At 45.2% G+C, this 15,739-nt stretch overlaps 1 protein-coding gene across 2 annotated transcripts in view; it reads left to right on the top strand.

Moving 5' to 3' along the window:
* LOC148477911 (transmembrane protease serine 4-like) overlaps nucleotides 1-13,307 on the top strand; it is a 98,933-nt gene extending 85,626 nt beyond the window's left edge. For both annotated transcript variants that reach the window (XM_088456000.1, XM_088455998.1), the window contains exons 8-13: nucleotides 7,472-7,634; nucleotides 7,832-7,998; nucleotides 10,175-10,273; nucleotides 10,647-10,780; nucleotides 11,873-12,028; nucleotides 12,562-13,307. In XM_088456000.1, the coding sequence (XP_088312126.1) occupies nucleotides 7,472-7,634; nucleotides 7,832-7,998; nucleotides 10,175-10,273; nucleotides 10,647-10,780; nucleotides 11,873-12,028; nucleotides 12,562-12,573 (731 nt within the window). In that variant the 3' untranslated portion in view covers nucleotides 12,574-13,307. The remainder of the gene's footprint in view (nucleotides 1-7,471; nucleotides 7,635-7,831; nucleotides 7,999-10,174; nucleotides 10,274-10,646; nucleotides 10,781-11,872; nucleotides 12,029-12,561) is intronic.
* The last annotated feature ends 2,432 nt before the right edge of the window (nucleotides 13,308-15,739 follow it).

The raw sequence follows: 15,739 nt of genomic DNA, 5'->3' as shown, positions 1-15,739 counted from the left end.
AAGACTTAATTCATCATTCAAATCGTAGTAGTAGTAGTAATTTATTATTATTAACTTTTATATATAAGGTGCAGCAAATTCTACGCATCACTATACAAGGTAAACATTTAAAACAGTACCAGGGTGCCAGAGCAAAATGGCAGACCATAGCATAAGTACCAGTCATTAGTATCGCACCATAGACTGTGTGGGACAGATAACAGGGGCAACTTACTGAAGTTACACAGAGTATAGTGTGGCGAGTCGCGGGTGGGAATTGATTGAAACATTTAATGTCACAATGTAATAAGCTCAACGGAGGATGTTCTAGCATAGAGAGGACTAGGTTAGGGACCCAAGATAGAGTCCATCCCATAAATGGTGGAAGGATACGGCGTACTCCATGGAAGAAACAGTCAAGATGTGGGGAAATGCTGCATTGGTAAGTTCTGCAGCAGAGGCGCTTTAAGAGAGGAGGGAACCCGTGTACAGTCTCCGATCGGGCCCCTCCTCTCCAGCAGTGCAGTAGACTGTGGCACTGTGCCACAGTCTACTGCATATGCGCAGGTCTCCGGGAACGTGATGCCCATGCCGCGTTCCCGGGACTTCTCTACTGCGCATGAGCAAATCACAGGGAAAATGGTCGCGGTGGCTACTTCCCCAGTGATTTCTGCAGCCAGTGCCGGGCCGATGGAAAGGTAGTTGGGTGCAGGGTGTGCAGTGTTTGGGGGCCCACGTGCACCACACACCTTGCACCCATTATAAATACGCCCCTCTGCAGTGAGATTTTCTCTGGATATTATCTGGAGTAGAGTATTTACAAGTGAATAGGAAAAAACCATTTGGATTTCAATAGCTGGATGCATTTGCAAGATAATTAGAGGGAGATGGTGCGTCCTTGAGGAACAATGATCAGTCAAAAAGGTAAATTCTATGGTGGTCTAAGCGACTGATTAACAAAGTCCAAGTACCATGTCCACTTTTGCCACACTGGAATGACAGACATTATTTCTTGAGTTTCCAGATCTCCCTATGCAGTTATCTATTTGTGGAAATAATGTGTACGACACGGGATGACTAATGAATGTACACAATACATGGGAAGTTTGTGGTTGCTCAGAGACAAGGGATTGTTTCAGGCAAACCACATTGAAACTAGGGGTGTGCACCGGCCACTTTTCGTGTTTTGTGTTTTGGTTTTGGATCTGGATCTTTCTTCGTGTTTTGGATCTGGATTGGTTTTGCCAAAACCACCCTTCCGTGTTTTGGGTTCTGGGTTTTGTGTTTTGGATCTGTATTTTTTTTTTTAAAAAGCATAAAAACAGCTAAAATCACAGAATTTGTGTGTTTTTCTGCTCCTATGCTATTATTAACCTCAATAACCTTAATTTCCACTCATTTCCAGTCTATTCTGAACACCTCACACCTCACAATAGTGTTTTTATATCCAAAAGGTTGCACCGAGGTAGCTGGATGACTATGCTAAGAGATACGAGTGGGCGGCACAAACACGTGGTCCATCTAGGAGTGACACTGCAGTGGCATACAGGATGGCAGTTTGAAAAACTAGGCCCCAAACAGTACATAATTCAAAGAAAAAAAAGAGGTGCAAGATGGAATTGTCTTTGGGCCCTCCCACCCACCCTTATGTTGTATAAACAGGACATGCACACTTTAACAAACCAATCATTTCAGCGCCAGGGTCTGCCACACGACTGTGGCTGAAATGATTGGTTCGTTTGGGCCCCCACAAAACAAGCTGGCAATTAATCTTTCCCTGCACAAACTGGCTCTACGGAGGCAAGATGTCGTCCTCATCCTCCTCATCCACCGATTCCTCACCCTCTTCAGTGTTGTGTACATCCTCATCCTCACAGAGTATTTATTCGTCCCTGCTGGAATCCACAACCACAGGTCCCTCTGTACGTTCTGGAGGCTGGTCTTCCTGGAAGAGTTGATAATTCATTTTATGAACATCATCTTCTCCACATTTTGTGGAAGCAACCTCCTACGCCTTTCGCTGACAAGGTTCCCGGCTGCACTAAACACTCTTTCGGAGTACACACTGGAGGGGGGGCAACTCAGATAAAATAGAGCCAGTTTGTACAGGGACCTCCAAATTGCTTCTTTTTCCTGCCAGCACAGGTACGGACTGTCTGACATGCCTACTTTGATGCTGTCACCGATGTAATCCTTTAACAGACAGACGCACGCTTGTCGCTGCTGCTTTAAGGATGCAGGTGCGGCTACAGCCCACACATTTCACAAAGACAGAAAAAAAAAGAAGAATTTTTTTATTGTTTGTGGAGCGCACTTTGAGGGTTACACCACCCTTTAACAGACAGACGCACGCTTGTCGCTGCTGCTTTGAGGACAGTATCATATGCAGTGACAGTGACTTGTCAGAAATTGTTGGCACGTCCTTCAGTCCGGACCAGATGTCCAAACCGGCCCTTTATTTATGACACAGGCGCACTCTTGGCACTACTTTGTTGATGCATGTGCGGCTACTGCGCACACAATTCACAAACACAGAAAATATTTTTTTATTTGGTTTGGACTGGAGTGTACTTTGGGGGTTACAGCACCCTTTAATGGTCAAGCCAGCCGGCCCTTTACTTATGACACAGGCGCACGCTTGGCACTACTTTGTTGATTCACGTGCGGCTACTGCGCACACAATTCACAAACACAGAAAATATTTTGTTATTTGGTTTGGAGTGTACTTTGGGGGTTACAGCACCCTTTAACGGTCAAGCCAGCCGGCCCTTTACTTATGACACAGGTGCACGCTTGGCACTACTTTGTTGATGCACGTGCGGCTACTGCGCACACAATTCACAAACACAGAAAATATTTTTTTATTTGGTTTGGACTGGAGTGTACTTTGGGGGTTACAGCACCCTTTAACGGTCAAGCCAGCTGGCCCTTTACTTATGACACAGGCGCACACTTGGCACTACTTTGTTGATGCACGTGCGGCTACTGCGCACACAATTCACAAACACAGAAAATATTTTTTTATTTGGTTTGGACTGGAGTGTACTTTGGAGGTTACAGCACCCTTTAACGGTCAAGCCAGCCGGCCCTTTACTTATGACACAGGCGCACGCTTGGCACTGCTTTGTTGATGCACGTGCGGCTACTGCGCACACAATTCACAAACACAGAAAATATTTTGTTATTTGGTTTGGAGTGTACTTTGGGGGTTACAGCACCCTTTAACGGTCAAGCCAGCCGGCCCTTTACTTATGACACAGGCGCACGCTTGGCACTACTTTGTTGATGCACGTGCGGCTACTGCGCACACAATTCACAAACACAGAAAATATTTTGTTATTTGGTTTGGAGTGTACTTTGGGGGTTACAGCACCCTTTAACGGTCAAGCCAGCTGGCCCTTTACTTATGACACAGGCACACGCTTGGCACTACTTTGTTGATGCACGTGCGGCTACTGCACACACAATTCACAAACACAGAAAATATTTAGTTATTTGGTTTGGAGTGTACTTTGGGGGTTACAGCACCCTTTAACGGTCAAGCCAGCCGGCCCTTTACTTATGACACAGGCGCACGCTTGGCACTACTTTGTTGATGCACGTGCGGCTACTGCGCACACAATTCACAAACACAGAAAATATTTTTTTATTTGGTTTGGACTGGAGTGTACTTTGGGGGTTACAGCACCCTTTAACGGTCAAGCCAGCCGGCCCTTTACTTATGACACAGGCACACACTTGGCACTACTTTGTTGATGCACGTGCGGCTACTGCGCACACAATTCACAAACACAGAAAATATTTTGTTATTTGGTTTGGAGTGTACTTTGGGGGTTACAGCACCCTTTAACGGCGTGGAGTGGACACAGCCCCTATGGACAACTGACTGCACAACACAGTCCAGCCAGCCCCTATGGACTTTGAAGTAGTGGACACAGCCCCTATTAACAACAGCAGCACAGCACAACACAGCCAGCCCCTATGGACTTTGAAGTAGTGGACACAGCCCCTATGGACAACAGCAGCACAGCACAGCACAGCACAACACTACTCTGCACTACACTACACAGCCCAGCCAGCCCTAACTCCCACCCTCCCTCTTCACTGTCCACAGCCGAGTGAGAAAATGGCGCCGACGCGGGTACCTTTATATAGGATCCAAAACCCGCGAGACTCGGAAGGCGGGATGATGACGTTTTGCCTCGATTTCAGAATCCGAGTCAGGCGGGAAAAGTCGAGCCTGACTCGGATCTGCCTCGGATCGGGGGGGCTCGGGGGGGTACAGATTTCAGAAATCCGAACCCGCTCACCCCTAATTGAAACATCATGTCCTGGAGACTTGTGTAAGTATCATTCTGGGTACAGAGGGCCTGATTCAGAGCCGGACGCTATTTGCGCTCGCTCGTTCAGAAAAAGGGGCCGGCTATTTAAATTGAGCGCTCGCTCTTTGCCGTCTGTTGACGCCTCTATGTCTGAGCGAGCGAACGAAACATGCGCTCGCTATTTTGTAAAGACGCCCCCTGGCCGCTCGCATCCTACGTCATCTCCGCTATTTATTTGATTAATCGAGTACATCGAAAGGCGTCTGAACTGCTCGCAGTGCTTGTGGTTGGATTTTCCTACCGCAATCATGCGAATAGTTCAGGCTAAGAAACAACCAAGTGACGTGGTCGATGACGCTGCTTTGTTAATTATGCATACCCTTAAAACGCCCATTTTGACCGCTTGGCACGCCTGCGTTTGGATCTCCACTCCCCGTTTTCAAGCACCTTCCCCTGTTACCACCCACAAACGCCTCATCCTGTCACTCAAGTTAGCAAGCACTCACTATTTTGCGAACACACGTTTTCCGACCGCACTGACTGGTTGACGCATGCGCATTACAACCCATACACATGCACAGATGTGCGAACATCGCTCGGAGCGAACGAGCGGCCGCTTACGAGCGGCTCTGAATCAGGCCCAGAGTCTTGCAGAAGAGCAAGTACACTTTTATCAGGCCTGGAATGAATAAAACTGATATTTCTGTACTGTAAAGCTCTGCCCACTGCATTATATTTCAGACCTCTTGCATTACTAATGGACTCCTGGTGCCAACCCTAATATTGATGTAGGTAACTGCAGTTGCATTTTCAAACTCGAAGCGCACCTTGGGGGGACATTCAAAGGAGGTCTGTTAGTGAACAAGAGCCGGAAGCAGTACACATCATGTGGGAATAGTTATCAAAAGGTTTGATACTCTCTTGGACCATGCGACTAGCAGCTGCCGATATGACAGCCCAACATTGTGGAAACAAGGTTCATCCTGATTTGCAGGTGTGATAGTCCACCAGAGCAGTTAGGGGTTTGGGTTGGAAATGGATTTCACTCATTTTTATTCCAGTGATGTAGAAACTGGGATTACATTTTCCTCATGTGGAATCATTAGAGAGTGATGTATTGGGGCTTTGGCTTGAGCCAGACAATGGAGATTGAAAGATGTAGGTTTGGATACATTTGCTGGTAGTAGAGTCTCTGAGATAGTTGTAGAGAACTCATCTTGAAGTTCATTAATACAGTAAGTCTCACTGTGCTTGATGGTAAAGTATGTGCATTGAGATGTCCCGATATGGGCAAAGCATTAGCATCATTTACCAAAAATGAGTTTTACTTTTGCCATTAGAAGTACAGGATGGAGGGCTTTGATTGGAAGTGTTTATGTTCTACTATTAAGTTGACGTAATGGAGGTACATCAAATAGGGTGAGTGATTTGGGATTTGCAGGTAGGCTTCCTATAGAATAAATAGAAACTATGCATATCGACTCTTGAGGGATTGAGGGATATCAGTATTTCCATGTGACATCTCTCCTTCTATTTAAAAGAAATAGGCATGAGTGGTAGTCTTTGATGTGCTATTCTGAAGGATGGCTGACTTCTGCAGTAGCTCCTGAAGAATATCTGTAAAAAGCAGAGGTCACAAATATTTGAAGGGTGACATTAGGTTAAGCCAACAAAAAGGGGAGTGTGGACGATGTAAGTTGCCCAGCTGAATGTTCTAGAATATCCAGAAACAGGTCCTATGATTCTGCATGGAGGGCTTTGAAAGTGATTGATGCCTTTTACACTTCCAGATCTTCTCTGATGGCTGAGAGTTCATTGGCTGGAATTAGAGAATGCAGGCTGGCTTCTGGGACAGTTTCTGCTCCTACCCCCCCTTAAAATAAAACAAAAAAACAAGCCACAGGGGGTATCATCCATAGTCTACAGACAAGGCATGGAGGAAACTAGAAGAGGCTCCATGCAATCTTCTGGGCCCTGGACCTAGCTGTGCTGGGGCTGACTATGATTGATTCTAATTGGTACCCATTTACAGAACAAAAAAGGGAATGTCACTGAACAATACCCTAAACAAAATAAAGAACTAACTGAACACAATATATCACTAATATAGGAGACAAATCCTAAAAGCCTCTATCTTTCTGGCACAACATGCAAAACTAGGGATGCTTCAGGTAGTAAGGTTGGTTAGTGTTTTGAGGAAGAGTCTGATTTAAACTCCTCTTCTCTATGGATTGTTCTGCCTCCCAGTGGTGAAGAAACAGAGGGCCCGATTCAGACCCGCTCTCTAGATGCAGTCGCACGCACCCAGTGTAGGCAAATCCGGCAAAGGCAGGCGATCGCACGGCAAGGCATTAGCACGCCCACTAAGTCTTGACGTGCGATCGCGGTGCATATGCAGACGCCCACTAGCCTGTCTTAAGACGCCCAGTTATGCACGTCATCTCCAGGAAGTGTATGCAGCCATAGGTAACATCGAGTACCATCAGATACTCGATACACTTGTGGTTGACCATACCCTACCGCAAGCACTGCGACTGCTTCAGTGTGAAATACAACCAGGTCACGTGTACTATGATGCTTTGTAATAATTATGCACGCCTCTGAAACGGCGTTAAGACGCTCAGACACGCCTGCGTTCGTACCACCACTCCCCCATTTCCATCGACCAATCCGTTAACGGCTTGTTCTGTCACTTACTTGAGCTATTTATGCGCAAGCGAACGCTTCCCGATCGCATGGACTAGTTCTCGCACGCGCACTGTGAACCATCGGCAGCTACGAGTGAACGCAGCCTAGAGAGCGGGTCTGAATCAGGCCTAGAAACCCCAGTTTTATGCACTTATCTAATTTAATGCCTGTTCCAAGAAATTTATGAAGCTATTGTCCAGGGCTTTGCTATACCGCCTCTCTTGTGTACAACAGACAAGTGACACGATTGGGAACAAGTGAATTCCTACAGTAGCATCAGCTTAGATTGCTGCACCAGTAACTTTATCCAAAACTTGTCTGTGTGAGACCTATATATAGCTGTAAGGTGAGTTGTGTTCTACATCTCAGCCATAGATAATACAGAATGCTACTGACCATATTACTGCTTATCGGATATAATCTCTTTCATGCCTCCTTCTCTCACACACTTTCATTTTATCTCATTCCATTTGTCTCTTTAGCTTGTGGCGTCAATCATAAGAAAGAGCGAATTATAGGAGGCCATGACGCCTTGATAGAGAATGTACCATGGCAAGTCAGTCTGCAGTACATGGGGCAACATTCCTGTGGAGGAAGCATTCTTACCCCCCGTATAATCATCTCTGCTGCTCATTGTTTTCAAAAGTAAGTCCTGGAGCACTTTACTGTATATATTCTCATTGCAGTTATTACACGGTGCACATGGGGCTGTGATGGCTGTACGGACATTGCTTGCATTCCTATTATAAAAACAGACAAGAAGTTACAATGTCATCTCTAGAGTTGGACATATAACTGTAATATTATCGTTGGGTAATTCCAAGTCATTCTCTCCAATATAGGACTGAGCAGCAAGTGGATAGATGGCGTGTGCAGGCTGGCGGTTCCACCCTTAAGTACTTGTTTGGCTCACAAGTGGAAAAAATCTTCATTCACACCCTCTACTCTTTAGACCAGAAACCATATGATATCGCCCTGCTTAAGCTAAAGAGTGATCTAAGCTTCTCAGGTAATAACCTGTTGCTGCTCTTTATTTCTCAAACATCCCATGTCAATGCAGATTGTACTCAATTGTACAGCAATTGATTAGACTTGATGACCAATACAAGGATAAGCTTTGCAAAGTATGTAAAATCACGTATATATGGTTTTGCTGGATGAACAAATAATGATCCTACCACTGAGGTACCGGAAACAAAGATAAAAGGTGATTTGGAAAGTTGTTCGGTATTGGCCTGCTCCTTCCATTTAGAGGGATATTACTTAAAAATGTGTAGTTATGAACGAAAACTTTGTCATTGTACAAAACAACAAATGATTTGACAATGAACTACAATTCGTAATAATCCTGTGGGCAACTTCACTTATTCTCTCTCTCAAAGGTTTAAAACATCTCCCCTTTAATGCATCTAAAGAGCTTTTTTGATGGCAATAAAGAAAACACCATATGGTTGGCATGGTTTGTATATCTGGGCACATAGTTGTCTATACAGGGCAGCACAGACGGTGTAATGGTTAGCATTACTGCCTCACAGCACTAAGGTTGTGGGTTTGATTCCCACCATGGCCCTAACTGTGTAGAGTTTGTATATTCTCCCTGTGTTTGCGTGGGTTTCCTCCGGGTACTCCAGTTTCCTCCCACACTCCAAAAATATACTGGTAGACTAATTGGCTCCCAACAAAATTAACCCATGTGTGTGTGTGAGCATGTGGTAGGGAATATAGATTGTAAGCTCCACTGGGGCAGGGACTGATGTGAATGGCCAAATATTCTCTGTAAAGCGCTGCGGAATATGTGTGCACTATATAAATAACTGGTAATAATAATATTTACTAAGCCTTGGATGGAGATAAAGTACAAGCCAACCAGCTCCTACCTGTCATTTTTCAAACACAGCCTGTGATATGGCAGTTAGGAGCTGACTGGCTGGTACTTTATCTCCGTTCACCTTATCTCCATCCAACGCTTAATAAATAGACCCCACAGACTGTGTGAAGCTGGTACGATCGGTGTGGAGCTGGACATTGGTCTGCTTTTTGCCATGCGGGTGTAGTATGAAAAGTCGATATTCAGAATGTCGAAACCAGAATGTCAACAGGTTCTGAATGTAGACAGTCAGAAAATCGACATGTACATTAGGTCAACAAGCAATATGTCGACATGTACAAGTGGTCAGCGGCGCCACAACTGTAAGTCCCGGTGCTCGGTGCAGGCCACGCCCCCTCAGCAAGATGTTATGCCGAGGGGGCGGGGCCACAATTGACAGCAATGCTGGCAGCATCCTCAGGATGCTCTGACGTGCTGGAAGGGCAGCGGTGTGCAAGTCTAAAGTCCATAGAGCTCACCCCTGGTTACGGCCTGCAAATGGTTAAACTGTTTACGTGTTCATCATATTGTTGATATTTAACCTGTCGACACCAGAATACATCTTTAGCCAAACCCTAAACCTAATAATAACACAAAAATGTACTGTCGAAGTTCAGAACCTGTCGACATTCTGAATGTCGAGTTCCTAACTGGATACCTTGACAGGCTACACGTATCCTTTAATGCAGCGGTTCTCAAACTCTTTTCTCAGGACCCCACACAGGTCACGTTTTCCAGGTCACCCAGCAGGTGCACAGGTGCATTCATTACTCACTGACACATTTTAAAAGATCCACAGGTGGAGCTAATTATTTCACTTGCGATTCTGTGAGGAGACCTGGAAAACATGCACTGTTTGGGGTCCTGAGGACCGAGTTTGAGAACCTGTGATTGAATGCATATTGAGCACTTTGCACCATAGCATGTGCCAGGTAATGCACAGTGCACTTTGTATTTATATCTTTACCATACTGGGCATACTGTTCTGTTTGCTCATCCTGTGCTGTCTGGCGCTCTACCACATAGATTCCAAAAAACATTGCCCTCCATGAAGAGGGATGTTGGTGTCAAGTTATATTTGAAACATTAAAAACCAGTCATAGAGCAATATCTCCCGTGACTAGATATGAATGGATAGATGAACCTAACCTATATCTTTTAAACAAAACCTCTTTCACGCATGAAGATATATTTTTGGTAGAGAACCGATATGGTTTGTAACACTGTAATAGTATGAGCCTGTTGTGTTGTCGGTGTGTCTCGTGGTCTCTTTCCCTTTGTAATACTCTTATTGTTTTATACATGTTTTGCATTTCAGCCACAGTGCAGCCGGTTTGTCTTCCTGGGTTTGATATCAACTTGCCAGGTGGTGCTCCGCTGTTGGTAACAGGCTGGGGTGACACGACGGAAGGAGGTGGTAAGTTGTGAGATGACCCATTGTATGTGACTTGTGCTTTGGAAATCTTCTATACATCATTGTAGTCCCAAGGCCTCCGCCCCATCATAGCTGCGATTGTCATGTTCAATAGGAAAGATCTGCTTAGTGGACAGCCTATGGAACTCCCACTATTATTGGTATACTTATCCTAAAGAACCCTTTCCATTCGTTGTCTTGCTTTAAAGTTAAGGAGTTTGGAGAGCCTGCCTGAAAACCTGATGTCCTCTGTCATTTGGTTTCATCCTCTCCTTTTTAGACTTTTATCACCTTTTGCTTATACCCACATCCTTCATTCTTACTTTTACGTGTCAAGCACTTTTCCACCACTCACAATTTCGCCTTTTTTCTACAGCCTTGTCCCCCACACTTCAGGAAGTCTCCATCTCATTGATCCCCAATGACGTATGTAACCAACAATATTTTGGCCAAATCCGGGACACCATGCTATGCGCTGGTCAGCTTTCGGGTGGAGTTGATGCTTGCCAGGTATTTATTTTCAAACATCATACATTTTCAGTATAGTGACTGTCATTTTCCCTAGGAAGCTCAGCTGAGCTGGTGAAATGTGTTGCACAAATACAGGAATGGCATATACCAGAGGTTCCCATACGCGGCCCTCAAGGCTCCCCAACAGTTCAGGTTTTAGAGATATCCATGGTTGAGCACAGGTTGTTAAATCAAATTGAGACGGTACTAATTAATTCACCTGTGCTCAACCATGGCTATTACTAAAACCATTACTGTTAGTGTGCATTGGACTGTTAGTGTGCAATCGGTGTAGCCGTTATGAGGTCATAGTACTCTAGCAGATTAGAGGCCTGTTCTGAGCGGGGGTGTAGTTAATAGACCGGCAGACGCGATGCCACCTGTCTAAATCCGGACTATACATGCCCGACACGGGACTTGAGATAAGCTTCGAAATATCGATGCCTATCTTAATCCCGACGCTGGGAGCCCGACTCCCGCCATCCTGATCGCCAAGAGCCGGGTAAGGGATGGGGGGTTAGATTTAGGGACCCCGAGGGGCTTAGGGTTAGGCACCCCCTGGGGAAGGTTATGGTTAGACTACAGGAAGGGGGGGGTTAGGGTTAGGCGCCACTAGGAGGAGGTTATGTTAGGAAGCCCCCCCCCCCCGGAAGGGTAAAGTTTAGGGTGCAAGAAGGGGGGGTTAGGTTTAGACACCCCCCTGGGAGTTTTTGGGTTAGGCAGCACTAAGGGAAGGTTAGGGTTAGGGGGGGAAGGGAGGATTAGGGTACTTACCAGCCGGAGGCGGGATGTCCTCCTGTCAGGCTGCTGTAGTCGTGATTTGAACCGGCGGCTAAACCGTTGGTATATCAATCCCATTCCTTCTGAGCCATTGGGCCACCTGCTCTCAAAAGGGGCAAAAGCAGGAAGTTTTGCTGTGGGACCCCGCTACCGTATGTCCTTGCTTGTGCTTGTTTATTAAAACTTCACATGTATTATAGTTGGTGGAGTTTGAGGAATATCACTATTATTTTGATATTGGATTAACATGTTTTATCTATGCTTTTCCTTGGACTTAATAACGCCTAGCAACTTTCCTCTTATTGGTTTTAGGGTGACAGTGGTGGCCCCTTGGTGCATTTGGGTCAGAACCTCCGCTGGGCACAAGTTGGTATTGTAAGCTGGGGGGATGGTTGTGGACGGCCTGGCAAAGTTGGAGTATATACAAGGTCCTCATCATATCTGCCCTGGATATATGGACTAATGAAGGTAATATTGTGCTGGGGTTATTTGCTTTCAGTGTGTGTGTATCGTGTAGCTGCATTAGCAGACGACAGCGAGAGATGTCTCCGTTAGCTGTATTATGTGTAATGGAGCATACACACGGTCAGATTTATCAGATTTGAATGATTGAACGATTTACCAAAGTTTTGAACGATTTTTGACTGCATTAAAATGAATGGAATCGTCCAAGTCTGACTGCAAACACATCAGATGTCAGATATCGCTATCTGACAAACGGGAACGCGCATCGTTCATCGTCCATCGTTCAGGCATGTCAGATATGTCAGATTTTCCTTCAGATATGAACGACTGAACGATTTTTAAATCGTTATCGTTCAGATCTGAAGGAAAAATCTGACCGTGTGTATGCACCATAAGAGCCTGGTCTCTGTGATTGTACGTTGTGCTGTAGCTTTCAGTGAGTGAATGAAGGTGGCAATTTGATTGTCGGTTTGTGTTCGAGGCTTCCAACACTGTCTTGATCTCTAAAATGTTTTCTTGTGTTTTCTTCTTTTCAGGCGGAATTGTAGCCCCTGTAACGGATCCAACCAACCCACCCTATTTATTATTGCTACCTCCTGGCCAAACAAAGGTCCTGGGCCATAACACTAAAGTGTGGTGCTCTTTGTGTCAGGGAGTGGCGTCATGGTTATATGCTCTGCGGGTCCAGAGCTCGGTGCTTCCTCAATGTTTTGCACATTTTCGGAACCATACAGGAAATGACTAATGACAATCTAAGCAGAGATACCCTGAGCTGTGCACCATGCCATTCCTCTCCGCTGTTCTGCTGTCCCGCTTATTTCCTTGTGGATCCTCTACGATGTAAACAAAATCAATTGCACTATATTTTTATACTAGATTTACAGCGTACCAAGAAGCCCACTGACAGCAGAGTAAGCATCGACATGGTTGGAAAACTACAGCCGCACCCCATACAGTATATATTCTGAGAGAGTGTACTGTACAGCCGCCTGGTAGTGTGATGCTACTGTGATATGCTATAGCGATCAGCTATCATGTAGCTGACAGATATGTCACCTGCCGTAGTTATTCAGGTACATAGATTATTGAAATAATACTCTGCAGAATTGCACTACAATACTGTGCATGGAGCCATACGATCCAGAGATCGATTGTAGATTACTAAGTGTACCCGTCGCCTATCTGTAGTGTATACAGCAGACAGCCTTATTGTATTCATCAGAATGCAAATAAATTACCCTAACAAACCAAGGGGTCTATTTACTAAGCAGTGTTAGGAGACAGAGTGAAAAGTGATAAGGTGCCAGCCAATCAGCTCCTAACTGCCATCTCACAGGCTGTGTTTGAAAAATGACAGTTGGGAGCTGATTGGCTGGCACCTTATCACTTTTCACTCTGTCTCCTAACACTGCTTAGTAAATAGACCCCCAAGTCTTCCACAGATGAGCTACCTCACAGTGGGGTTACTGGATGTATCCTAATTTGAGCATCATTGCAGTACCCTGCAAAGCACTCAGAAGATATTGGGGAGACTTCCTGTATACTGCAAACTATTAGACCTCAATCTTCCCCTAATTGTCCTTTTTTTATGGCTATCCGCACTTGGGTACAGTGCATGTGTTATTTTAATTCAACCATCAGTACCACAATAGAGGAGGAGGATATTTCTCCTCACAACCCAATCATTTTATTTCTGTATACTGAATCCCTTAGCAGACTCTGTGTATCCCTATTTGTACACTGCTACTACTGTGCAGGTGTGTCAAAATATGTACATAATGTATTTAGAATGTAGGTAAATTGTATATACAATATTTTTAATGCTGATTAAATGTTATAACTACAGTCATATGTGTAATGTTCTCTTTAGCAGGGGGTATCTCAAATACACCAAACCCATATTTCCAGCTGCATCTTCTGGCATTTATATAGATCTTGCACCATGAAAAAAAATCTAATTTTGATATATTTATTATTAATAGTTACTTCTATAGCACCTACATATGAGAATATTTAATCTTTCCCATCAGTCTCTGCCTTGCTAAAGCTTATAGTCTATATTTTCCTTGTTCACACACTAGGTTTAATTTTGTCTGAAGCCAGTATTTAGGGAGTGAGAGGAAGACCCAATAGGAGAACATACAAACTCCACAGAGATCCGGTCAAAATTAAGCCCAGTGCGAAAAGCCATGTGATTTAGCAATGATAACTACTGTGCCAACATGCTGCCACCACGATGGTTAGCCCTACCCTCTCTCTCCTGCACTGCAGCAAGATATAACCAGCTGGGTACACACTGACAGATATATCTGTCCAACCTGTCTGGTGGGAAGGAAAATCTGGTAATGTATGGGAGCAAATACCAATAGAAATTTGCTCCCAAACCCTGTAAGACAGACCAGATTTTCCTTTCCACCAGACAGATTGGACAGAAATATCTGTCAGTGTGTATCCAGCTTTAGTGATCTAATGCTATCTAGTATGATAAAGTGTGTGTGACATATCTATCTATCTTCTTCAGGGTCCATAGGGTTCACATGGAGACCTTGGGGTGTAGGTGGTGGTTGAGGACCGGGGCACCACGCAGTTAAAGCTTTCAGCTCCCAGGATGTATCTGTCCCGCCCCCTATACCCCGCTCCCGAGCCAAAGACACCTCAATTTCGTCAGTGCCCGGCCAGAGTCGGGTCACCATACTGTAGTAGGCTGCTTAGGCAGCCCAGATAGCATTATTTTTATGAATTTATTTATTTTTCGTAGTTTATCGGCAGAGCAGGTAGCAGCAGACTGTCCACAGGACGTCTGCGCTCCCGCTTCGACACCCCTCTGGACGCCGCAGTGTCCAGAAGTGGAGATGTTGCCCATAGCAACCAACCAGATTCTAGCTATTATCTTCTAGAAGGTGATAATTAAATGTTAAGTAGAATCTGACTGGTTGCTACGGGCAACATCTCATTTAGTCTCACTTTAGTAAATATACCCCCTAGAGTCTGTCACGGCGGTATCTGCACCCTGTGGCTTCACTCATGGAAGGCCAAAGCGGATTCTAAGAAGAGCTTAGAAGTATTGCCTTACAACAGGGAAATCTTGTTTGGCCAAACCCTTGACAAGATTGTAACCACATTGGTGGCATCAAATACTGAATTTCTGCCTTCAGTGCCTACTACTACAAAGCCTCGGTCTACATCTTTTAGGTCCTTTCATCCTCAAGGAAAGCCTAAAGGTCAGTCCTTTCCTAGGCAGACGGCTTCCACTAGGGTCGCCAAGCCCAGGACCGAGAAGGCCTGGACCAGGCACACTGCTTCAAAATCCAAGGACAAGCCCTTAGCCTGATGGGACAGGCCTCCCCCTGGGAGTTTGCCCAGTGCTGGTGTCAAACCACTATGGACACTTGGGTAAGAGAAGTGGTCTCTCATGGGTACGCCCTCTCATTTCTAAGACAGCAACACCACCAATTTTTCTACACTGGCCCTCTTTCAGACCCAAACAAGGCCCTGCCAATCCAGAAAGCAATACAGTCCTTGCTTCAAGCAGGAGTAATTGTGCCAGTCCCACTATCTCAGCAAGGGACCGGTTATTATTCTATTCTCTTTCTGGTTCAGAAGCCGAATGGGTCTCATTGGCCTATCCTCAACCTCAAATCTCTGAACAAATTCCTCAGGGTACCCAGGTTCAGGATGGAAACCCTACGCTCTATCATCCTAGCTATGAAGCCT

Source organism: Taudactylus pleione, unplaced genomic scaffold (genome assembly GCF_031769625.1).
Source record: "Taudactylus pleione unplaced genomic scaffold, aTauple2 ptg000683l, whole genome shotgun sequence".
NCBI classification, from domain to species: Eukaryota; Metazoa; Chordata; class Amphibia; order Anura; family Myobatrachidae; genus Taudactylus; species Taudactylus pleione.
Note: the sequence above shows the minus strand (reverse complement) of the source record. Positions and strands in the feature narration are given on the sequence as shown.